The sequence below is a fragment of the Sminthopsis crassicaudata genome, chromosome 2 (assembly GCF_048593235.1).
Source record: "Sminthopsis crassicaudata isolate SCR6 chromosome 2, ASM4859323v1, whole genome shotgun sequence".
NCBI classification, from domain to species: Eukaryota; Metazoa; Chordata; class Mammalia; order Dasyuromorphia; family Dasyuridae; genus Sminthopsis; species Sminthopsis crassicaudata.
In genome coordinates this window covers 258,773,135-258,797,355 of record NC_133618.1, presented here as the reverse complement: position 1 = coordinate 258,797,355, position 24,221 = coordinate 258,773,135, and the positions used below count along the sequence as shown (strand labels likewise).

The following is a 24,221-nucleotide window of genomic DNA, read 5'->3' as shown; positions in this document are numbered from 1 at the left end:
AGGGAAGAGAGAGAGAGAGAGAGAGAGAGAGAGAGAGAGTGTTGGGTTTTGGTGGGAGGGACCGGTTAGCGCGTTGCGGAAAGATGGCGGAGGCCGACCTCGCTCAGATCCCGGATGTGGACATCGATCCCGACGGGGTCTTCAAGTACGTGCTGATCCGAGTACGTTCTGCGCGGGACTCCAACTCCGATGGCAAGGACTGCCCAAGCAAGGAGATCGTCCGCGGCTACAAGTGGGCCGAGTACCACGGTGAGAAAGGACGAGGCGCGGCCATGGAGGCGGGGGCGGGGGCGTAGCTGAGGCGGGCTCTCAGGAAGAGAGAGAACCCATAGGCTGAGTGCTCAGAGGGAGGGGAGGGCTAGAGTTGCGGGCGGGGCCCTGAGTAAGAGGTCGGGATTGAACTCCACGTGGGCCCGAGGGCAGCGCACCGGGGCAACCACCGGACACCCTTTTGGTGGCGGTGGATCCCCCGCGTCCTTCCAGGGCCAGGCGCGTCAGTTCCTCTGCCTTCTTCCCACAGCCCGGCAGTCCCCGCTGCCCACAGAAGGCTGTGCGGTGGTGCTAATCCCAGTAACTACTGTGGTACAGTGGAAAGAGCATTGGATTTGAAGTTTGAGTGCCTGAGTTCAAATCCGTGCTCTGACACTTAACCATCTTGACCTTGGTCCTTCTCAGCCACGCCGGCCCTTATTTTCCTCAGCTGTAAGACGGACAAGGCCGCTGTCCGAGTCCGGGAGCGGGAGAGGATGAGCACTGGGTGTGGGGAAAAGCCACTGGCCTGGGGGCGAGAGGCCTGGCCTTCAGCCCAGCTCTGCCTCCTGGAGGAGGCGACTGGCGCGTCATCCCACCTCAGTCCGCTCGCCTAGCGTGGCCGTAACTCCCCCTGTCCTACCTTGTCCGGTGCTGGGAGGCTTCCGTGAGAGTCCTGGAGAGAGCGTGAGATACAGGCTGGACTACGTTCAAACGCCGGCTTCGCCGCCGCTTGGCGTGTTTTAGACGAGCTTTAACCAGTTTCCTTATTTACAAGATGGGGACATTGGGTTAGAGGCTCTCCTAAGTCCTAACCCTAAATCCATAATAGATTGTCTGTAGCTCACGGTTATATATTTTATACATGTTTTTATATCTGTTACCTCTTTTGTTTCTCAAACTAACCCCGTGAGTTATTTTTATTCTCATTTTACAGATGGAAAAACTGAGGATCAACCGCTAGTGAATGTCTAGGGTTGGATTTAACTCACATCCTGACCCGAAACTGAGCTCTATGTATATGTTACAAAGCATTTTATACAGGCACCACTTTATAAGCTGTGAAGTGCCATTCCCATTGATTTAATATAGCAGAAAAGGAAGCGAGAAGGTTGGGGGACGTGGGAACATTGGGACACCACTACATTTTCCATAGAGTTGGAAGCCGACCGACCCTTTTGGAGAACGTGTTTAGAACTGTTAAGGGGTGATGAAATCGCGCGTGCTCTGAGCCAGCCGCACCACGGTTAGGTATATATCCCAGGGAGACTTACAGGGGGGTGCTGTGAGGACGGCGACGAAGGACTGGAAGCTGAGTGCTTGGCCAGCATAGGGGAGTGGCCGAACCCACTGTGGTCTGGGATTGGGATGGGCTACTATTGTGCTAAAGGAAATGATGAGCTGCTTTCAGAAAAACCTGGGACAACTTACTGATGTCAAGTGTGCACAGAAATAGCAATATAGTATGATGATCAACTGTGAGTAACCTGATTGTTCTCAGCAGAACATGGAGATCATTATGAAGGACCGAGCATGGAAAATGCTTTTCACCTTCAGAGAAAGAACTGACGGGATTTGAATACAGATCCAAACATACCGTTTTGTTTTGTTTTTTAACTTCATTGTTCTTATTGTTTTGTCCGTGTTCTCTTTCACAACATGACAGATATATTTTGTATATATTTGTACATGTGTAACCTTTATCACATTGCTCACCTTCCCAAGGAAGAATAAGAGAATTGAGCATGGGAAATCATTTGTAATTCAAGTTTGTAAAAATTGGATTAAACATTGTTTTTTCATGTAATTGGAAAAAAATAAAATATTGAATAAATCATAAAGAAATTGACCCCCTTGAGGTCAAGGCAGGGCTAAATGTGGTAACATCAAGACGCAGTGTGTCTTTGTGATATCATGATATTCTCTTTTCTTCCAGCTGATATCTATGATAAAGTGTCAGAGGAAATCCAGAAGAAAGGCTTTGACTGTGAGTGTCTGGGTGGTGGACGAATCTCCCACCAGAGCCAAGACAAGAAGATTCACGTATATGGCTACTCCATGGTGAGCTGCAGTTATTGTTACATAGGGAAAAATCTCATTCCCCTTTTTTCGCCAAAGCCTGTATCCCTGTTGCTGGTTTGCTACCTTACAGATAAATTCACTCATTCTATAAGCATTTAATTAAGTGCATAGTATATGCAGAGCACTGGGAATTGCTGGAGGACATATATTTTGCTTCTCCTCATTGGACTTGGAGTTCAGTAGAAGAATAATTCAAACACAGATAGTTATGTATTACATGATTAATGCATTAAATGGTGATAAAATATATTGCTGTATGAGATCTGGAAGGTAACGTGGTATAGAATGAATCATGGTGGCCTTTGAATCAGGAAGACCAAGTCACTTAACCTCTCAGTCAGTCAATAAACATTTATTAAGCTTGGTGCCCACAGGTACTCTCAAGGTGCTGATCTGCACTGGTCTAGTTTTCAGTAGGATTTCCCTATCCTGATAAAATTACAGTTCAATAAAAAAAAAAATGTGAGGTCTGTCTAAAGAGGAAATTTTTATTGCTCTTGCTAAATATGTCATTGGTCATTGGCTGGGGGAATGTGGATGGCTCAGGAAAAACCATCCTCATTCCTGGAGCCATAACTCAAAGGTCACATGACTCCAAGCAACCTTTCAAAAGGCCATCTAGTTTATAAAATAAGATCCACCTATGAAAAATAGGATGTGGAAAGGAAAGACATTGTCCTCAGACCTCACCTGAGAACACTCACCTGATTTGTGCTACTCTGCATCTATTCCCCTGGAACTGGAAGAATAGGATAAGACTTCCATTCACAGCTAAAAGCCAGTCTACCCTAGGAGATCCACTGTCTAGTCAAGGATTTGGTCTTCCCTTAATTGAGTTACATCCCTGAGAGACTGCAGATAATTTGCCCACTTCTCTTCTTTTGTTTCCTTTAGAGTTAAGAAATAATAACATTTACTATTTATGATACTTTAAGCTCTGCAAAATTCTTTACAAATTCTTTATTTTTACATATGTTACATATTTTGCATGTATTATATTACATAATACCTATATTACATATATTGACACTCCCCCTCCCCCCCTGCTGGGGTTAAGTGACTCGCCCAGGGTCACACAGCTGGGAAGTGTGAAGTGTCTGAGATCAAATTTGAGCTCAGGTCCTCTTGAATTCAAGGCTGGTGCTCTATCCACTGCACCACCTAGCTGCCTCCATTGACATATTTTAAATGTGTATGTTATATAACACATATATTACATAGAATATATTATGTATAAAAGCATAAAACAATAATAATTGTTTTAAACAGGGTGCTTGTTTCCTCAAATTTCCTCCAGCCTTTCCAGCAACAAGATTCCCCTCCCTACTGGCACCCAGAATACCCTAACCTTAAAGCAACAAGATCATGTTTCTGACTTGGCTTTTATCATTCAGAGCCTTAGAACTGATTCTGTGAGACAGCATAAAGCATGTTGAATTTTGAATGATAGTCATATCCTACCTATTTACTTTCCATACTTAGCTCTTCTGTTATAAGGAATTTAGAAAAAGAAGCACAGATAAGCAGGACAGTTTTGAAAGTAATATGTGGAATTTATTATATGCTTTTTTTTGAAAATCAAGTGATAGAGATTTAGAGCTTCATATTCAGTCCTCTTTTTATTTTCTGCTTTGTACATCGATATTCCCCTTTTGGAGGATATTAAACTAGAGAATAAAAAAAATAAACTTTAGATGAAAACCAAAGAAATTAGACTGAGGGTTATAATCTCTTAGGTCTCTTCTTTCTTTAAGTCTATATCCTGTTTCCCTGTTGAGAAAGGCAAGAAAATATGTGTGGGATGGGAATGGAAAAGAAGAAAAAAACTGTATGAAAAGGTCCAGAGGCTGAGTCTCCAAGCCTGGCTGAGACCTGGTTCCATGTCCCAGAGCCAGGTGCAGATTTAGAGACTTGCCCTTGACTATATCGGGATGTACTCCAAGATAGACATGGGAGGTATGGAACCATGGGAGATGAGGGTTAGGGCTCTGGGATCGAGGAGCTGGGAGTCCTGAGGATCTCAAGAATCTGATGTTACTATCTTCTTTCTATAGGGTTTTGGACGTGCTCAACATTCACTCTCTACAGAAAAGATCAAAGCTCACTACCCCACCTATGAAGTCACCTGGGCTGACGATGGTTACTGATGGGGCCCGGCTTACTGCCTTCCTCGGCTGTCAGAGCTAGTCTTGAACTCTTGAGCCCCCCTTTTTGTTGTATTGTCTGAAGGGGGCATGTAATTGATACCTGGTGTTTGCCTTTCTTGTGCCTTCCAGTGCTGTGGTGCCTAGCTGGGACCCATGGGGCCTTCAGGCACAGAGTCCCCAACTGGAATTAAAAGTGGCAGCCCCCATCCTGGCTCCGGGTCAGTGTGTGTATGTGTGTGGGCCCGACAGGCAAGAAGCACCTAGGTGCCAAGCAGGGTTCTGGGGCTGAGATCACACAGTCAAAAGGGACATTGTGTTGTGGGAAGATATTCAGCATATATACAAAAAAAAAAAAAAAAATAGATAAAAAGGAATGACGAGAGAGAAGGCTCATAACTTGAGCAGAGTGGGGAAGAAAATCAGGAAAGACCTCATTTGGGTGAGAGTATCTCTGGGACTCTGCTTTATGATGTTATGAACCACATAAGACCAGAAGAGGTAAGGGTTAGAATCCATATCTGGGCTTAGCCAATAAAAGCTAGTCCCATATGCTGGTTCTTCTCCCTACTTCAGAAAAGCCCCTCCTCCAGCCTCATAACCTGACTCCTTGCTATACCAAAAATGGGTTTGATTGGGTTGTTTCCTCATCCTGATTGAATCAGTCTCTGGTGACAGGAAAAAGGGGTTCTCTGCCATTTTTGAGGGGTACAATGAAGAAGGTCTCTAGTATCAATGGCCTGGTCCTCTTCCCTCTTGCTATTCCAAGTACCAGAGAGCCTGATCCCTTTTCCATGGGCGGCTGTCCGTCCTGGCCTGTGAAGGAGCTAGCCAGAGGCCAATGTGGTAAGAGCTGCTCATCCTGGGTCTGAAGGGCAGGAAAGCACCAGTTCAACCCCTTAAGGGCCTGATAAGGAGAGGAAAGGGGAGCAGTGTTTTCCCCCAACCCCCTGTGCCTGTTCCCAAGGGCTTCTCTGCCCCAGTTTATGACCTGATTGCCTCTGCTTGAGTCTACTATCCTCAAGGACATCTTGGGAAGGGGGCCCACCAGAACCTTGCGTAATTGAGACACAAATTCTCCCTTCACTTTGCTTGCTCAGGCTCCACCCAACTCAGTGGCCATGGCCTGAGTGTTGCATTTACCTGGACTTCTACTCAACAGCTTTTAGTAATTCTGATATAAAAATCGTCAAGCTTGGTAAGGCTTTGAAAAGACAAGGATGCTACTATCTCACCATTTTTAAGAAACTCCAGTGGCCCTATTCATCCTGAATGAGAAGATAGGTTCTTTCAGGGACCAGAAGCAGGACTCTAAATTTGGCCAGAACAAGGGAATGGAGGGGACGATTTGACAGAGCTCATTTTGCCATACCATACCAGCTGCAGTGGTGTCTGCAGTAACTCCGTCGATGCCCCTTGTGCTCTGGCCCTTATCACTGCCAATCCATTAGCACGCCTCCTCTGCCAGCTATATCCCTGCTCCCCAGCCCACTCCAGCTTTGAGCCACTAAGGCTCTTCTGCCCCCTTGGGACACTACTGTTGGATGCCCTCAGGCATAAGAAGCCAATAATCCCACAAACTCCCATTTGTTCGGCCTCCCAATTACCAACTCTCTCCTAGCTCTCTGATGAAAAAGGTTGCTTTTCAGCAACCAACCTCCAGCATCTTGCCCTGGTTGGCTGGTTGTTCATAGTTTTATAACAACGGGCCCTAAGGACAGAGCCAAGCTTATGTCTTTCTTGCATGCCAAGCAGAGGACCACTGATAACACAGCTGAGGATGGAGCCGCTCATTCCTTCCTAACCTCAGTGCTTCACTTTTGTCCCGCATGGAAGCCCTGGCTGCTCTTTTCTAAGTCAGTCAATAGCCAGTGCGTCCTTCTAGTTAGCCCACATTGGGGTGGGTGACAGGGAAATAGGCTAAGGTAGTTCTGGAACCTGCCATGTGGGGTCCAGGGATCAGTGCAACCTCAGGTTTAAATGCCCCACCTCCCCCATATCCCATGGGGCCCAAGGGGCACATCCCTCCCCTCCCTGGAATGCATTTTATAGCCGATTGTCAGCATAGGCTTGAGGGCTGAGGAGGGGAGTAGGGAATCCTAGGAAATGCTGCTTCTCTGGGATCAGCACTGTGTAGCAAGAGTAAGCTGATAACTGGGGCAAAGTCCCCCCACTTGGGGTTTCCAAGTTCTACCTGCCCCCTGGTCATTGCAGTCTGTCCTCCCAGACTTCTATCTGTTCTCTCTCCTCCTCTGCTCTCATTCCTCTTCACACAGCACCCCTCTTCTCTCCTTTGCTACGCCCCCCCATCTGAAATTTCCTCTGTCCCAGAGAATATGTACCTGCTCCTGCTCCTCTTCCTGGTCCCATTTTCAGGTGAGTTATCAGGGGAAACAGTTCCCTGCTAAAGGATGGGGCTGGGGGAGAAGAGGTGGTGGGATCTAGATTCTTCCAAGAAGAGTGATGAAGGCACTTAGCTACCCAGAAGCCTGCCTGGTCTTTGGGAGCTGGTATCCCCTAACTGGGAAGAGGAGCTGGAACCAAGTCTTTGAAGAGTGCCGGCTCTTCCTGAGCTACCTGGTTCCCAGAAAGCAGATACTGTACTTGGGGAAGCTAAAAGGAGCTCTGCCCAGCCAGAGAGAGAGAGATGATCCTAGGGTCATGCATGACCGTCAATCTCTAAAATGCTCAGTTTCAGGATTCCCTCCTGAGGATAGGGGACTGTATTTGGACCTTCTGAAAGTCCCCTAGCTGGGGGAGATATCTTCCCTTTTTTATCTGCTTTCTTAAGCAGATCCCATAAGGTGTGGGACTTAGAGACATAGTAATTCATTGTGTTTCACTCATTTTCAATTCATGATTCTTTTACCTTACCGTTGTAATATTCAAATACCTACTTAGCCTCTTACCCTACCTGGTTTGGATTCCCAGAAACCTGTGCTTGAACCTCTCCTTATAGAAGGTATCCCTAATGCTGAGATCTTGGAGAGGTAGAATTCCTGGGTCTTGTTTTCAGTCCTCTCCTGGGTTCCAAAAATGTTCATGTCTCAATCCCTCTCCTTCCCCACCTTTTCCCACCCACCCACCAGACCTGAATATAAGCCATTGGTATACTGAACCACTTTTATAAGCTGTAAAAACCTATCTTTTTTAGGCCCCTTTCATTATCTTTCCTGGGTCTGATACTTGTCCTAGGAGAACCTTCACAGTTAATACACCTCACACCTGGCATTGTGCAAACTTCCCTCAAGACAACCTCATTTTAGGGCATATATACCCCCTCCCCCTGGTCCCAGTTTCAAAGGGGAAAAGATAGTAATGGGAGAAAGGTGGGAGGGAAACCCAGAACCAACCCCTAGCCTTCTCTTCACTAGCTAATATACGTGTTCAATCTGTACAAGCAAGTCACTCCTCGAACCCTAGGAAGACCACCTGCAATTTTGTGTGTGACTTCTGGGACTGCTCTGATGAAAGTCAGTGTGGTAAGATATTACTGATATCCCCTTTTATGGAAGAGGCTCCAACCTGGGGGACCCTGGCAGGTCAAACTCAGTTGTTCTCCCTCCTCTACCCCTTCTCCAAGCTCTCCCCTGGCCGCTGCCTCCAGAAGACATGGTATAAAGGGTCTCACTGGTCTTTCACCAAGGAGAAGGCAGGACCCAAAAGGAGTTCCATAGCTGTAGCTTCCCACCCCACTATCATTGTAGTCCTAATTGGAAGCTAAGGGAATATTACTCTCAAAGCATCTTATTGGGCACTCTGAGCCTGACATTGGAGGGAAAAGTAATGCCAGTCACTGCCACTCCCCATCCTAAGGCTAGAGGGTCTAATTTGACCTAACTCCCTGGACTCCTCAAGGTTACCACCAAGAGTACTCTAACCTGAACGCTCCTTTCGCCTGCGACTTTGAGAAAGACACCTGTGGCTGGCAGGACATCAGTACTTCTGGCTACCGCTGGCTCCGAGACCAAGCAGGGTCAACCTTCGGGAGTCCAGAACTCCGCTCAGACCACACATTTGGCACCGACTTGGGTAAGATGAGGAGGAGGGTTTCTGCTCCATCCCAGTGATTCTCAGCTATCCTAAAGACCAATCCCTTCACCTAAAGCTCTCACCCTCTCTCCTGAGTCGGGTCCTCTTTTCTCAGGCTGGTTTATAGCTGTTGGTACCCACCAAGGAAAGGAACCAGCCACAGCTGTCTTGCGCTCCCCTGTCCTCCATGAGGCAGCCCCTACCTGTGAAATAAAGCTCTGGTACCATGGAAATATCCAAGGTAGGAGGCCACAGCCCCACCCAAACTCCTCCATCCTCTCTCCCCAACACCAGATGACCCCTTCTCCAGAGACCCCTGAGACTTCCTTGCCTCGGTCACATCCAACACTATACTCCAACCCTAAATTGTGGAAGTCCTTGGGAAAGTTTGAAGAGTGATTGGAAGCTCCAGGTAGAGAGGACTTTTTGGGGAAGAGTTCTACCAAGAGGAGAATTAGGAAACTTGAGTGAATTATCTGGGAATCTTCAGGGAAAACTCTTTTTTTCCTCCAATAAACACATTTAGTGGGTGTGTTAGACAGAGATGAATAAATAAAACCCAGTTCATGGCCATAGGAAGCTTACTGTCTAAGAGAAATGGAAGGGCACTGGATACAGCAATGTGCCTTGCTTGGCCATGAATAGTTGTTTAATAAAGGGAGATAGGAAAGAGAGAAAATAGATTTTTGTTCATTTAAAAAAAATAAAAGGAAGAAAAAAAGCATTAAAGGAAGGAGTATGGGGTAAGGAGTGTGTGTGTGTGTGTGTGTGTGTGTGTGTGTGTGTGTGTGTGTGTGTGTGTGCTCTTTGAGGAGTCTAGAAGAGCCTCAGGGCCTTCCCCAAAAAATTTGAGAGGCGTCCCTAAGCCCCTTTCCTTTGTAGATGTGGTGAATCTTCAAATAGAGCTAACGCACAACTCAGAGACACTCATGCTGTGGCAAAGCTTAGGGCGTGTGGGAGGAAGTGGCTGGCAAGAGCTGGTGGTGACCACGGGCCGCATTCAGGGAGATTTCTGGGTAAGCTGTGGCCCTGAGACAAGGGCTCTAATACAAGGAGAGTCTGGGGGCGACCTTGTAGGGGAATCCCACACAGGCTTGGCCAGAACAGGAACTGACATTCCCTTCTGCCCTGCCTCCCTAGATCACTATCTCTGCCACACGAAATGCCACGCACAGGGGAGCTGTGGCCCTGGATGACATGGAATTCTGGAACTGCGGCCTCCCCTGTAAAATCCCCTGTTCCTTCCCCCTGCTCCCTCAGGCCTTAGCCCAGGGTTCTGGTCATCAGGATCTCCCCCATCTCTAGACCAGCAGCCTCCCCTCAGGAAAGGGTTACACCCCAAGGGGTGGGATCTCGGGCCCGCCCACCTCCCCACAATGAGACAAAGCACCCTCGAGTACATAGGGATTCCTGGGCAAGCTCCACTCCTCTACATGGTTTTTCCTGATGTCTCTCTCCTTGCCTCTGGGTCCGGGACCACTCTCTCCCTTGGCTCAGCCCCTCAGAGCAGTTGTACCAGTTCCCAACAGCACTGCAACAACTACGCCTGTGTGGCCTTAACTCAGCTGTGCGACGGAGAGGATAACTGTGGGGATGCCTCCGATGAAGACCAAGTCTCCTGCAGCAAGGGTGACAGTGGGAAGGGGACCGCAGGGGATGGGAGGGGAGTTCAGTGGAGGATGTGCACTGAGCCCTCCCTTTCCATCTGCAGTTAACCATAAAATAACAGACTTTGAGAATGGTCTGGATGAGTGGGAAAACACCACAGGGTGGGTGATAACCCAAGGTTCCAAAGCCTCTGTAGCCTCAGCAGAGCCAGTCCGAGACCACAGCAAGAACAGTGCGTCAGGTAAGAGTGGGCCCGGCGGGGGTGGGAGCAGGGTGTGGAGGTGGAAGCTGGAGCCCACACCCCGGGAGCTGCCTTCAGAAAAGAGCCCTAACCAACAACACAGCCCTCCGCCATTTCTAGTCCTCCCAGGCTCCTCTTGCTTCCATTACCTCCTGAAACCTCCTCTGCCTTCTCACACCTCTGCTCCAGGGTCTTTCCTACTCACCAAGGCTGATCAAGGAGCTCCTGCCGTCTTGGTGAGCCCAGAGTTCCATCCTTCAACTACCAACAGCTGTTTGGTAAGTCATTCAGGGCCCAGACGACCCCCAGAGGAGGGCGATGGCTGGGAGAAGGGAATGGCGATGGCTTTTTTCTGGTTCCAGGGTTAGAGACTCTAAGTCCCCCTGACCCATCATCAGGGCCAGCAGGATGGAGCAAGGACCCTTTCCCCAGACTGACTTCCATCTTCACTACCCCCAGTTTACCTTCTATTACTACCTGCATGGTTCTGAGGCTGGAAGCCTACAGCTGTTCCTGCAGAGCCAGGACCCTCAGTCACACCAGATGGACCTCATACGGACTCGCCAAGGGGACCTGGGGACTGCCTGGGTCCGGGACAAAGTCACCGTCTACAGCAAGCAGCGCTTCTGGGTAAGTGGGATCGTGGCCTTGGCGCTGCGGAGAAGACGGGTCAGAGGGATGGAGAATTCTGGTCTCCAAAGTACCATCAAATGTCAAATGAATTCAATCCAATCCCCCTTTTTTAAAGCCCTTGTTAAGGACAGATTTCCGAAGCACCCACACACAATCACTGGGCCTCAGATGTCTGTGGCAGGGACGGGAGATGTCTGTGTGTCCCCTGGAGCAGGTTTGGAGCACGCGGTTTAGGGAGCACGGCCAGATACTCCCCTAAAACCTGGACATACAAACAGGCGCTGAGCTCAGTAGATTCCTACTTGTAGATCTATCTTTAGACAGTCAGAAGGAGAATCTCTGTCCCGAGTCCTCACCCCACCAAGGTGTCCGCTGGACATTTTCAACTGGATATCCCATAGGCGTGCCAAGCTCAACATAGCCAATAGTCACCTCTCTCCCTAATCTCCCTATTTTCATCATTCTGTCATTCTCATCACCCAAGTAATCCTCAATTCTTTGCTCTCCCTCACCACACCCCCTGCTAGTCTAATCAGTCGGCTAGTTTTGTCAATAGCACCTCCACCTCGTCTCCTGTATCCTTCCCCTTCCTTCCGTTCTCAGGACTGCATCCCTAGCCCAGGCCCCCGTTACCTCTTTATTGAACTGTTACATTAGTCTCCTAATGGGTCTCCCAGACTTGCTTCTCCTTGTGCCAATCCATTTTTCACAAGGAATGAGCACATCCTATTATCTTTAGGCTAGAATGCAGTCTCCTTTGGTTGGCCGTTAATACCCCTCACAATCTGGCTGCAGCTCACCTGCCCAGACTTCCAACACTTTACATCAAGCATTCCATGGTTCTGTCATTCTTCTCCCATCTCGTTCCGTTTGCACAGTCTAGTCCCCATGTCTGGAATACTATCTTTATTCTCACCTCCACTTCCTCTGGTCTCTTAGTTTCTTCAGACTTCAGCTCAAGTACCACCTGCTACCTGGGGTCTTGATCCTTGGAGCTTATAGTTGTCCCCTTACTGTCTTGGGCCCAATATCAGCTTTGTATTTTCCTTGCACATATTTGGACTTATATTTTGTTTCCCTCAAAGGGAAAGTTAGTTACTTGAATGCAGGACTTTTATTTTTGTCTTTATATTTCCAACACCTCACATATTTCCTGACTTATAGAAAATAACTTAATAATGCTTACTGATTGATTGATTTAGGGTTTAAAAAAAAGAATTAGTCTGTTAAGAAGAAAAAAATCAGCACTATGTGGGAGGGATGTCCCCTGGAATTGTGAAGTAGCTCTCTGTTGCCTCCCGACAGATCCTCCTGAAGGGAGAAACGGGGCCTGGAGGGGTCGTGGGCCTTGATGATCTGATCCTAAACCAACATTGCAAACAAGTATCCAGTGAGTGGAGCTCCCCCCTCATCCCTTCTGCAAGCATTCTGCCTCTGCTCTCAGCACCCTCCCGCTCCTTCTCTTCCCTCCTTGGAGCAGCCAGCTCCAGGAATTGCTGGGGACCAAGGGCTGTCACTGTGCCCTCTCTGCTTTAGTGGGACCCTCACAGATAACGCATTTAATCCTCAGAGGTGGAAGACATTCGTCCCCCAGCCACCTCTGCCCCTGACGTGCCCCGGCACCACCAAGACGCCAAGACTGGCCCAAGGACTCCTGCTGACAACTTCTGTGAACCTGGTCAGTTCTCCTGTGGGGAACTGTGCCTCTCTCCGGAGCAGCTGTGTGACTTTGTGCCCCAGTGTGCAGGGGGTGTGGATGAAGAGAACTGTGGTAAAGACCGTGTTCCGAGCCAGGGCAGGACTGCTGGTCCCTCTCCGCGGGCCCAGACTCTCCTTTTCGTGGGGGTTCTTGGACCGACCTGACTGGGAGACAGAAGGCTGGTCACCAGGGTCTGATTGGGTGGAAAAGGGCAGGGAGGGCGGAGGAGTTCTCCGAATGCAGTTGGGACAGTGTCTGAGCAGGTTGCTTGGTTTCAGGTGGAACAAATTTTGAGTCAGGCCCTGGGGGCTGGAGGGATGCCAGCGTGGGCTCTCTCCAGTGGCAGAGGATCCGTGCTCAGGACAGCTCTGACCCCAAGACTGATGCTCTGGGGAATGAAGCTGGTGAGGTTCCCTCCCCGACCCCCACCAGGAAAGGCATCCCTTCTTCACTACCTGCTGACGTCTTCAATTCCTCCCCCTCATGGAGTTTCAGTGAACCCCCATGCTGAGAGCTCTCCCTGCCTCTTCTAGCCCTCTCCTAATAGGACTCAGGGTGGGGGGGTAGTGAGCTGGGAGGCGGTATTTCTGAACTGTTGGATCCCTACATTAAAAGTGGATTGTTTCTTTCCTCAGGGTATTTTCTGTCAGTGCAGAGGGCCTGGGGACAGCTGATGGGGGTGGCCAGGGCACTGACTCCTGTTCTAGGTCCATCTGGCCCAGGCTGTACTCTCAAGATGGCCTATTACCTCCAGGGAAACCCACAAGGTACTCTCCCATCCTTCTTCCCATCTCCCGTTCACTTCTAACCTTAGCCTCTGCCAAACCAGCTCAGAATACGGCTCTTCTCTGAACTTCCCCACACCTGAGTCTCTGCCCCTAGAGTTGCCACCAATCCCTCCTTCTCCCTGTCTCCTATCGCAGACCGTACCCCAGCTCTTTTACTTCCGGGAGGAGGGTACCAAAAGTAGTGTGGGCTTCCCTCTGTCCTCAGGGATCCTGTCACTCCGTGTGATAGAGGATGGCGCCCACAAGTTGGCCTGGAGCATTAAGAGAAATAGCAATGATACATGGACCTGGGTGACAGTGCCACTTGGAGAAAGGATGAGGCCTTTCCAGGTACGCAAGCAGGGTCCTAGATAAGCAGCACTGGGGGCAAGGACTGGGGGACTGGAAATGTTTAGCTTGGAGGAGGGAAAACTTCAGGGATCTTGGAGATGGTCTAGTCCAACTCCTCATTCTGTCGATGAGGAAAGTGAGTCTGAGAGCTTGAGCAACTTAACCAGCGTCACAAAGGTGATAAACAAGAAACCAGGATTCAGACACAGCTTCAAACGCGTAGCTGTTTCCCCAACACCATGCTGCTAAGGATCTGTAAGGCTGTCGTGTGAAAGAGGTGTTTGATTTGTTCCTGCCCCAAAAGGGAAGAGCCAGGGAGGCAAGTGTATAGTGGTACATTTCCACTCAACACGAGGGAAAATTTGCTAACAAAGAGACCTGTCTAAGAAGGGAAACCAGCTGCTCTGGGAGGGAACAGAGTGCTTAGTACTGAAAAGCATCAAGCAGAGATGAGACAGAGATACCTAGAGGATGAAGTAACCTCTGAGAGCCCTCCAACTTTGAGATGAAATGACATGAAGAGTCAAAAAGACTCTTGCTAATTTGTGTTGTTTAATTGTATGTATTTGTTAAAATGGAAGACTTAGTGGTAGCTTAGTGGACAGCAATAGATATGCAAAAGAAAAGAGAGTATCAATGGGACGTTTTTGGAGATGCACAGAAGAAAACAAAAGAGACGTGTAAAGAGAACACAATTAGAATGATTAATTTAAAATATTATTTCTTAAAAGCAAACTGTGCAACAGTTTCTATATAATCTTGCTCTTTGAATATTATATTAATTATAATAGCAAATATTTATAGAGGACTTTCATGTTTGCAAAGCACTGCATATATACCATCCCATTTGATCTTCATCCCAACCCTATAAAGTAGGGACTGTTCTTCTTCTTCTTACACCTAATACACTGTCATATGATGAAGTTGACTAGACAGTGCTATAAATAGAATATTGAATCTACAGTCAGAAAGACCCAAATCCAAATCTAGATCCAGGCACTCACTAAATGTATGACATTAGGCAAGTCACAACCTCTGCCTGCCTCAGTTTCCACATCTGTAAGACAGGAATAGTAATAGTACCTACCACCTAGTGTTGTGTGGATCAAATTATTCAAAGTGCTTTAGCACAGTTCCTGACACATAGTAGGCCCTTAATAAATGCCTTTTCCTTTCTCCTCATCATTCTCATTTTACAGATAAGGAAACTGAGACTTAAAAGAGGTAAAATGGCTTGCCCACTGCCACACAGCTAGTATGTATCTGAAACAGGATTAAATCTAGGTGTTCAGTGTTCTTTCCACCATGCACCCTACCAGCTTCTATTGAAATGTGTTTGTTGATTGATTATTAACAATAAGACAGTTTAAAAATTAAACCAAAAAACTTTGGAGGAAAGAGGCTGCTGCAGCTTCCCTCAGTCACTTGGAGAGACTTCCCAGAGGTAAGGCAGACTGATTGAAGTCAGAGTCGCAGACTGGCCCAGAGACAATCTCTTCATTTCTTTTTTTTTCCTTCTTATTTCTCCCCTGACCTCCAACACCCCCCCCCCAATCTTCCTCAGCTGGAGCTCCTGGGGCGGGTGATTTTCAGTGCCCCAGGGACCAAAGGGATCGCAGTAGATGAAATTACCTTTGTGAACTGCAACCCCACTGTGACCGCAGAGAAAGACACAGGTATGCATACCGCTAACAACCTATGAATCCTCCCTCCCCATACCCATGTTCTAAAATTTTCCTTTGGAAACCTCGACCAGGAACCCAACCCTAAAGGGCAGTCCCCTACAGCAGCCCCTGGAGGGAACAGGGATGCACAAAAGGGAAGGCATGCTCTCGTGCTCAGAGAGGAAACTGAGATTAGTTGGGGGGTCTCCCCCTAACTCTAGGTGGGAGAGATTGGGGGGTGGGATCTGCCACTTCACAGCTGCCTCCTTGTCTCCCTTCTGGACAGAACTCTCGTGTAACTTTGAACGGGACTCCTGCGGCTGGTACCCTGAGCACAAAACCGATGCCCTGTGGCAAAGGACCTCAGTGCAGGGCCCGGGCTATGACCACACCACCAGCCAAGGTGAGGGCTGGACCTGTGCCCTGGGCACCCTCTCCTTTGTGTTGCCTGCTGGAAGGGAGCCGCGGCCTCAGCAAGTAGGGGAGGGGGGAGAGGGGGGGGGGAAAGGAGGGAGAACAGCAGGGAGGAGGGAGGGCCTGCCATCCCCGGCTCTCCTCCCTCTCCCCAGGCCACTTCATGTATTTGGACCCTACGTCCCCTCCTGCCCGAGGAATAGGGGCCCGCCTCCTCACGGCTCCCCAGGTTTCCCCGGCTCATAACGAATGTCTCTCCTTCTGGTACCACCTCTACGGGCCCCAAATTGGTGAGCAGCCCTAAGAAGAGGAGGGATGCGCAGGAAGGGTGGGCTCGCTACAGGAGGGCGGGGAAAGGCACAGAAGCGAAGCGGATGCCCGGGGAGCCCGATAGGAAGGCTGGTCTAGATCCTGGCTGGACTAATGAGGGCATTACTGCCCCCAGGGACACTGAGCCTGACTCTGAGGCGGGCTGGAGAGGCTGCCACGCACTTGTGGGCACGGACAGGCACCCATGGCAACCAGTGGCACCAGGCCTGGGCCACCCTCTCCCACCCTTCAGACTCCTCCGGAAAGTACCAGGTGAGACTCCTGCGGCCCCTCCAACCTCCCGGAGGGCTCTGCACCCCCGCCCCACAGCTAGCTCAGCCCCAGGCGGCCCACAAACCTTTGTTAGCAGTAAGCAACGTGCCGGGCGCCGTGCTGGTTGTCAGCACAAACAGGACAAAAGCACTCCTTGTCTTCAAGGAACAAATTCTAATGGGGAGACTGGGGAAGAGGGCACAAAGCTGAGCTTCAGTGACAGGAGGGTCCTGAGCTCCAGACGTGGGGCCATCGTGGAGACGAGGCTCCCAGCTGAAATCATCCACTCGTGATGCCGGGCTGGAAAACGGCAGCCGTGGTTTTCTGTTCTCTAGCTGGCTTTTGAGGCTCTCAGGAATGGGTACCATGGCCACATTGCAGTGGATGACATTACTGTGCGGCCGGGTCCCTGCTGGGCTCCTCGACGCTGTTCCTTTGAAAACTCAGACTGTGGATTCTTATCTAGCGGGCAGGGGGCCTGGCAACGACAGGGCAATGCCACGGGCAGCACCAGAAGGGGCCCGCGTGCAGACCACACCACAGAGACCCCTGAAGGTGACTGGGGATCAGGAGTAAAGCCACAGTGGTGGGGGGCAGGGGTAGGGAGGGATAATGGGGAAAAGGGGTACCTTGGATCAGAAAGGAGCTATGGGGCAGGCACGGGGAATTGCAGGTGTGGTTCTCTGCCAGGACACTACATGCTGGTGGACACGAGTCCAGGTGCCCTGGCGCAGGGCCAGACAGCCTCACTGACCTCCGAAGAATATTCACCCCTGGCCCAGCCGGGATGCTTAACTTTCTGGTATCATCTGAGCCTCCAGAATCCAGGTGAGGAAGGAGCTGGCAACTTAAGAGAGGACGGAAATCAGGCAGACGGCATTTGTGGGGTAGCTCAGGAACTCTCCCTCTCCTCCTGCCTCCCCACCCTGGGAAGAAAAACCCACCCCAGGAGTGGAAGCAGCCTTTCACAGGGTGGGGGGACTCACCTGCGGGGCCAGAAAACAGGAAGCCCGTCGCTGCCGGGCCCACGTCACAGCCAGTTCTCTTTGGGAGCCCGGGGCCTGGAGGAGGGATTCCAGACCCACAGAGCCAGGGCAGGTAGTTGGCCCTGCCTTGCCCCTTCCTCAGCTTCCCACTGGCCATTCCCAGGCACGCTCCGTGTCCACGTGGATGAGGGGAAGAGACGCCAGGTATTCAGCGCGAACACCCCTGGTGGTTTCGCCTGGCGCTTGGGCAGTGTGGACGTCCAGCCTGAAAAAGTGTGGAAGGTGAGTGAGTGGCGCAGAGCTGCGGGAAGTCTCATAACCGTCCCCCCTTCCATCATGGCGTGTCCGGCGAGGAGGGGGCTGGGCTCGGGCTCTTCCCGCACCCATGGACCTTGAGTGTCAGCCAGACTGATACCATGACCCTGCCCGAAGCGCTCTCCCCCTCCCCAGGTGGTGTTCGAGGCAGTTGGAGCGGGGGTGGAGCACACGTACATGGCTGTGGATGATCTGCATCTGAAGGATGGCCCCTGTCCTCAGCCAGGTAGAACTCCAGCATGCCCTGTGGCTCAGGGAGTGGAGGGGGGCGTTACAACCCGGGGCCAAGAAACTCCTGCCAGAAACAAGGAGCCCCATGTTTGTGCCTCACACCACAGCACGGACTCCAGCCCAAGTCCTGCTCTGGGGAGGGCCCAGGACCGTGTTTCTGGAGGCCCCCTGAGGCACTCCCTCCGGCTCAGGACCTGGGGATGAGCTAACAGGGAGGGGGCTGCTTGCAGGGTCCTGTGACTTTGAATCGGACATGTGCAGCTGGAGTCACACGGCCTGGCCCGGCCTGGGCGGCTATAGCTGGGACTGGAGCAGCGGTGCCATCCCCTCCAGGTACCCCCAGCCTTCCGTGGACCACACCCTGGGCACCGAGACTGGTGAGTGGGCAAAGTGAAGAAGATGGACGCACTGGAGCTGCCTGGAGTCCTCGGTGGCTGGGAGTGCTGGCTGGGGTTCCCCTGACCCGCCTTGGGTCTGGCTGCAGAGAAAGCGGGACGGACGCTGCGGGAGTCTGAGCCCCAACCTGCCATCTCCCTCCCCACCATGCACACATCTAACTCTCAGGCCCCATCCGCCCTTCCGCCTGCCCCTAGCGCTTCCTAAGTCCCTGCCGGAGTAGATGCAGAAACTAAGGAGGGCTGTGAGCCTTGGGGGGACTTCGGGTTCACTTAGGGAGGGATTGCCAAGTCACATGGGGGATGCCCTGCACCCTGGCGGGCTCCCCCCGCGCCAAAAGCGCCAGGCTCAGCTCTCTCTCTCTGGCTCCCAGGTCACTTTGCCTTCTTCGACACCAGTGTTCTGGGCCCTGGAGGTCGCGCAGCCTGGCTTCAAAGCGAGCCTCTCCCCCCCACTCCCGCGGGCGGTTCCTGCCTTAGGTTCTGGTATTACATGGGCTTTCCCGAGCATTTCTGTGAGTGGAATCCGCAGCAGGACTGATGAGAAAGGAGGGGATTCAGAGAGAGGAGGGAGAGAAGGGGAGGGCTAACCTGTGGAAGGAAACCAGGAAGCCTCCACAGGGAGAAGGGCAGGCAGGAGGGTGGGGCAGGGTCAAGGGCCTGGGGGCTACCCCAGCCTCTCCTGGTCAGGTAGCCTTGATTAAAGGTAGGGCAGTGGGCCTAACCTCCCCCACTGGTGTCTTGGCAGACAAGGGTGAGCTGAAAGTCCTCCTACTTAGCTCCCGGGGCCTGCTGACCTTGTGGGGCACGGAGGCGTATCTGCGCCAACAGTGGCTCGAAGGACAGGTCCAGGTGACAAGCCCGCTGGAATTTCAGGTAAGGATAGAGACTGAAGGGAGGGGGAGGCTGTGTGGTGAGGAGAAATGGACAACAGCTCCGATCCACATCTGCCCACTGTGACCCTTGACTCTTCTCCCCTGGGTAGATCATATTTGAGGCCACTCTGGGGGGCCAGCCTGTCCTGGGCCCCATCGCGCTGGATGACATCGTGTACCAGACAGGGCAGAGCTGTGAGCCACAGGCGCCCGCTAGAGGTGAGCCGCTGTGGGGACGTGGGGCTGGTGCCCCGAGCCCACAGGCCCGGGTGCGTGGCCGGGTGCTGGGTCCCCAGCAGGCCTGTTTGGGCTCCACGCAGCTCCCTCTGCCATTTTTCTTCTCCTGTTCCGGCGGCCCCGGGGATGAGGTGCTCAGACACATCACCAGCTGACAGGGACCTTCCCCTCTGCAGGAGAAAGTCGAGGCCTACTCTAGGGCAGGGCCGTGCGCAGGGTCCCAGGGTCCCAGGGTCCGTAGCTTGAATCTGGGGCGGTCAGCTTGCTAACTGTCCGCAGCTTCTGTTCGGATTTCACAGAATCTCAGAAAACTGCCCCTGCAGTGGACCCGGCCTCCATCACTCACTTTACAAGCGGGCACTACCCTCCACCCCTTCTCTTCCTTAGGGCACACTGGCGGGCCTTTAAAAGGGCTGCGTATTTGCAAGCGTGGGGAGGGTTAGCAGAGGTGTGGTCACAGGAGTGGCCCTCAGAGACCTTGTTCCAAGGGAAAGCTCCCAGAGAAGTGAAGGCCCTCAAGAGGAAACTCAGGAGGGTGCTTATCTTGGGGCTAATCAACAATGGACAACTTGCTCAATATTGTTCAAAGTCCAAAGTGTCTTCCGTCGGGAGGTCCTCCTGTGGTCAGGAGCGCCCGGCCTGGACAGAGGAGGGCTCAGCCCCTTGTGATCAGGGGAGCCCTCTGCATCCTCCTCTTCTCCACTCGCAGAGGACACCAAATCGGCCACCATCCCCGTGGTGACGGTCACGCTCTTGGCTGCTCTTCTCCTGGGGCTGCTGGCCTTTGGCATGTGGCGCCGGATGAAGAAGGGAGACCACCCATTTAAGAAGCAGAAGGAGGAGACCACCGCCACTGCATCTGGCTTTGATAATGTCGTTTTCAACTCTGTAAGTCTCCCACCTGGGAATTTATTTGTGAAGGTGGGGGGAAGAGCTGGGGACCAAGAACACTGGCTTCCCACTCCCTCCTGTCAATCTGGCCTTTAACTTAGACCAAGGTTTTTTTTTCTTTGAGCCCTGGTTCCCCCAGATGTAAAAAGCAGGAGGCATATAAGGCATAAGGAGGATGCCAAATGCTTGTCTGACCCCACAGTGACCCCACGGAAAGAGCCCAGACTGCTATCACTAAACTGGATTCAAATGCATTATCTTGGGCTAAGCCTATGTTTCCATCTGTACAATGAAGGGGTTGGATCAGAGGTCTCCATCTTTCAGCTCTAGATCTATGGTCCTAAGTCATGGGAGATATTTGGCTGAAAGGGACCAGAATTGGGTGAATATGGCACACATTGCTTATTTTTTGTTGTATGATTATCAAGCGAAATTAGGAGATCTGCTAATTTCCACACCTTGTAGGTTTGTTCAAGAATGTATACTAGACCTCCTTGAGTGTTCTTACAGTGTTGTCACTCATGACTTTTATTTGAAGTTTTCTTGGCAAAGATACCAGAGTGGTTGGCCATTTCCTTCTCCAGATTATTTTACAGATGGGGAAACTGAGGAAAACAGGGTTAAGCGACTTTCCCAGAATCATGCAGCCAGTGTCTGCAGCTAAATTTGAACTCACAAAGATGAGTCTTCTTGATTTCAAGCTCAGCATTCTATTAAGCCACTGAACTATATAATCCAAGTACTAATCATATAGCTCTTTAAGATAACTCTACCCTTTCCATTTCAGGATCATGTCACCCTGCCCCCAATAACAGGTGACCAGACTACCACCCCAGATGCAATTCAGGACCTTTGAAAGGAGATCACTTGATATTTGTGCTATAACTTCAACTCCAGGTATAGGAGAAAACTAAGATAGCCCCTGCTGGAACATGGTCTCTCTCTCAACATAGAGGAAAGCCAGTGATGCTTGGGGTAACAAAGTCACCAAGCACCACAGCTGAATGAAAAATATTTGATGCAAAAGTTAAAATTCTGGAAATTCATTTCCATTGTCCACTATTTTCTATATATGGTAGTCTCCATTTTGGTTTTGAACTGAGATTTGACTGAGTGGGAAGATGAACCTTCTTGTTCTTTGAATAAATGCACTTTGTAATGTTGACTTGTTCAATTCTGCAGAAATTCATCTTTAGTACGTGAGATTGTCTCAGAAAGTTTGTCAAAGAAAGATTGTCACTGAAAGCTGCTTTGTGTTAATATTTCCTAATCAACAAACTAAAACCACCTATTTTCCATCAAATTGTAAAAACTTCAATCAAACAGTATTTCTACCTAGGCTTAAGCATTATGAAACACTGGATGTTTGTCCTGGTGGTAACCATTACCACCAGGACAGACTGTGAAATGATCCTGAAGTTATATTTGCTTATTTTGTATGATAGAAAGCTGAATTAAGCAAACTTGCTAAGAGAGATCCAACTAAGAGGCAAGACTGGGGAAAGGCATTCTGATATTACAAAAACACAAGAAAACAAGAGTATGAGACTAAAGGAATGTGGCAGGCTGGTAAACACTTAAGGGTATTTTTATTCAAAGGAAAAAAATAAACATGATGCAAAGGTTAGTGATAGGACTATAAAAGTCCATTCTTTTCTGTTAGGTGAGAACTCAGGTTGTCTGGACAGTGACAAGGTGAGAATTCAGGTTGTCTGGACAATTACAAGGTGAGAACTCAGGTTGACTTGATAGAAGGAGCAAGCTCATTGGCTGAAATGGTTCTTCCCAGAAGCCCTTGCATTATCCCACGCCCATTCTCTGGGAGGATAAAAGAGGACACCACTCCAGAGATAGGAGAAGACTCTGCACTACATCTGGCTTGACGCGGCTCTCTGCAGGAAGGGAAGTCACTTCTCTGGACAAGAGTTAACAGCAACTACCTGGAGACAACGGTTCACTACAGGAAGAAGAATCTGTCTAAGAGATTCGAGTAGACACAGCAGATCTCTTCCCAGAGAGCGATCGGCAGCTTCTGGAGACGACAGCTCGCTACACTTTTCCCCTATCTCTCCTTAGTTAGACCCCTATTTCTCTTTTCAAAGTGGAATGCAGCGAAATTACAAAAAGTAGGGAAGAGGAGGAAGAAAAAAGTTTAGCCTAGGATACTCAATTTAAAAAGGCAAAAATTCAGGGATTAGGGAAATTAGGGAAAATAAGTGAGGAGTAATATTCTGTCTTCAAAGATCTTGAGGAGTCCTTCCAGCAGAAGCCTTTATCAGCTTGCTTCCTGTTCACTGAAGATACAGAAAATCCTGAGAAGCACCATCTACACATACCCATAGAAAGAAAAATCCCCAAAACATCTTTTTTTGGGGGATTTCTGTTCAGTTAAGAGGGAGGAAAAAGAAAGAATCCATGGATATAGGTAGGAATTAAAACATCCTATGGGACTCTCCTTGCCATTGAATGCCAGTCCAGCCAGTTTACCAATGCTTCAGGATATCCCAGGCACTTTGGTTTTTGAACAACACTAAATAGCAATGCCAACCTCTTTCTAAACATTGGCAATTTATGACGAATGGCATTCGAGGTCTCTTTTCACATTTAGTCCTTAATCCTAAAGTATCTTCAGCTTTGTTTGGAGAGGGGTCCAATGACTAACAATATCATGCAAAGTTTTCATACTTTATGCAAACTACTCATTACTTTACACTAGATGTCCAGGAAAAACTAAAATCCACCTGGCTAGTTTGAAGTCTCAAATTTCTTTTCAAATACATAAGCATCTCTGCTTCAGGATTTGAGACTTATAAATAGAGCCATGCAAAAGTAATTACTACAGCTTATAATGGCTTAGTTGAAAAACGTTTTATTTCCACTCCACTTAGAACATACAGTGTAATGTCAAATGCACTTTGAGGGAGAGAACAGTTGTTCTCATACAATAAGTTGTGTTACCTTCTGCCAGAGAATATTTATCTGAGTTTTCAAGATGAAAACAAGCTATGTCCTTGATAGGTTGTATGAATCCATCATCCTAAAATTTAGGCCATCCTGAACAATTTGTGCTATATGAATGTAATGGAATACTCAGCCATAAGAACTGAGCAGGTGTATTTTAGAAAAACCTGGAAAGACTTACATGAACTGATGCTGACTCAACTGAGAACCATAACATTGTGTACAGTAACAACACTATGTGATGATCAACTATGATAAACTTAGCTTTTCTCATTAATGCCAATACAATTCCAAAAGACATTATGATCGAAAATGTTATCCACATCCAGAGAAAGAACTAAAGGTGTCTGAATGCAGAACAAAGCATATAATTTTCACCTTTTTAGGGGGAAGGGCAAGGAATTTGTGGCTTTTCCTTTTGTTGTTTCTTCTTCTACAATATGACTGTGGAAATGTATATACATGATTGTACATATACAACCTTTATCAGACTGTTAGCTGTCTTGAGGAGGGGAGGTTGGAAGAGAGGGAGAAAAAATCTGAAACGCAAAATTTTATAAAATGTTCAAAACTATTTTTACATATTAGAAAAAAATGACACTATTTGCAAAAATAAACATAAAAAAATAAAACTTAGACCATTATATTTTCTATAGTGCCAGAAGCCAAATATGAAGCACTCCAACTGCACTGCTAATTAAGATAGGTCAAATTGAAGAGTTCTGCTGCAGAAAGAGTCTAAAAACAGGCCAGATCTTACTGAAAACACACTTAATGAATTGAGTGTTTTATTAGGAAAGGTCTAAATCTATTTTCACACTGGTAGCAGATTCTGAGAAGGGCTGGGCTTCAGCAAACTAAAAA

General features: G+C 49.3%; 2 protein-coding genes across 2 annotated transcripts; both read left to right on the top strand.

Moving 5' to 3' along the window:
- On the top strand, positions 1-4,688 carry PHPT1 (phosphohistidine phosphatase 1). Its single transcript, XM_074289126.1, has 3 exons — positions 1-249; positions 2,186-2,310; positions 4,386-4,688. The coding sequence occupies exons 1-3, from the start codon at positions 84-86 to the stop codon at positions 4,476-4,478; spliced, it is 384 nt and encodes a 127-aa protein (XP_074145227.1). The 5' UTR covers positions 1-83; the 3' UTR covers positions 4,479-4,688.
- A 109-nt stretch (positions 4,689-4,797) lies between these two features.
- On the top strand, positions 4,798-21,561 carry MAMDC4 (MAM domain containing 4). The gene is made up of 29 exons (XM_074289110.1): positions 4,798-6,851; positions 7,850-7,957; positions 8,334-8,507; positions 8,623-8,748; positions 9,390-9,523; positions 9,648-9,732; positions 10,005-10,136; positions 10,219-10,356; positions 10,546-10,634; positions 10,816-10,986; positions 12,295-12,379; positions 12,560-12,760; positions 12,967-13,092; positions 13,324-13,455; positions 13,682-13,806; positions 15,371-15,482; positions 15,757-15,873; positions 16,040-16,174; positions 16,330-16,466; positions 16,802-17,021; positions 17,157-17,294; positions 17,616-17,734; positions 17,903-17,993; positions 18,229-18,375; positions 18,768-18,908; positions 19,142-19,269; positions 19,379-19,487; positions 20,215-20,393; positions 21,184-21,561. Exons 1-29 carry the CDS (start codon positions 6,812-6,814, stop codon positions 21,250-21,252), a joined length of 3,708 nt encoding a protein of 1,235 aa, XP_074145211.1. The 5' UTR covers positions 4,798-6,811; the 3' UTR covers positions 21,253-21,561.
- Positions 21,562-24,221: the final 2,660 nt, after the last annotated feature.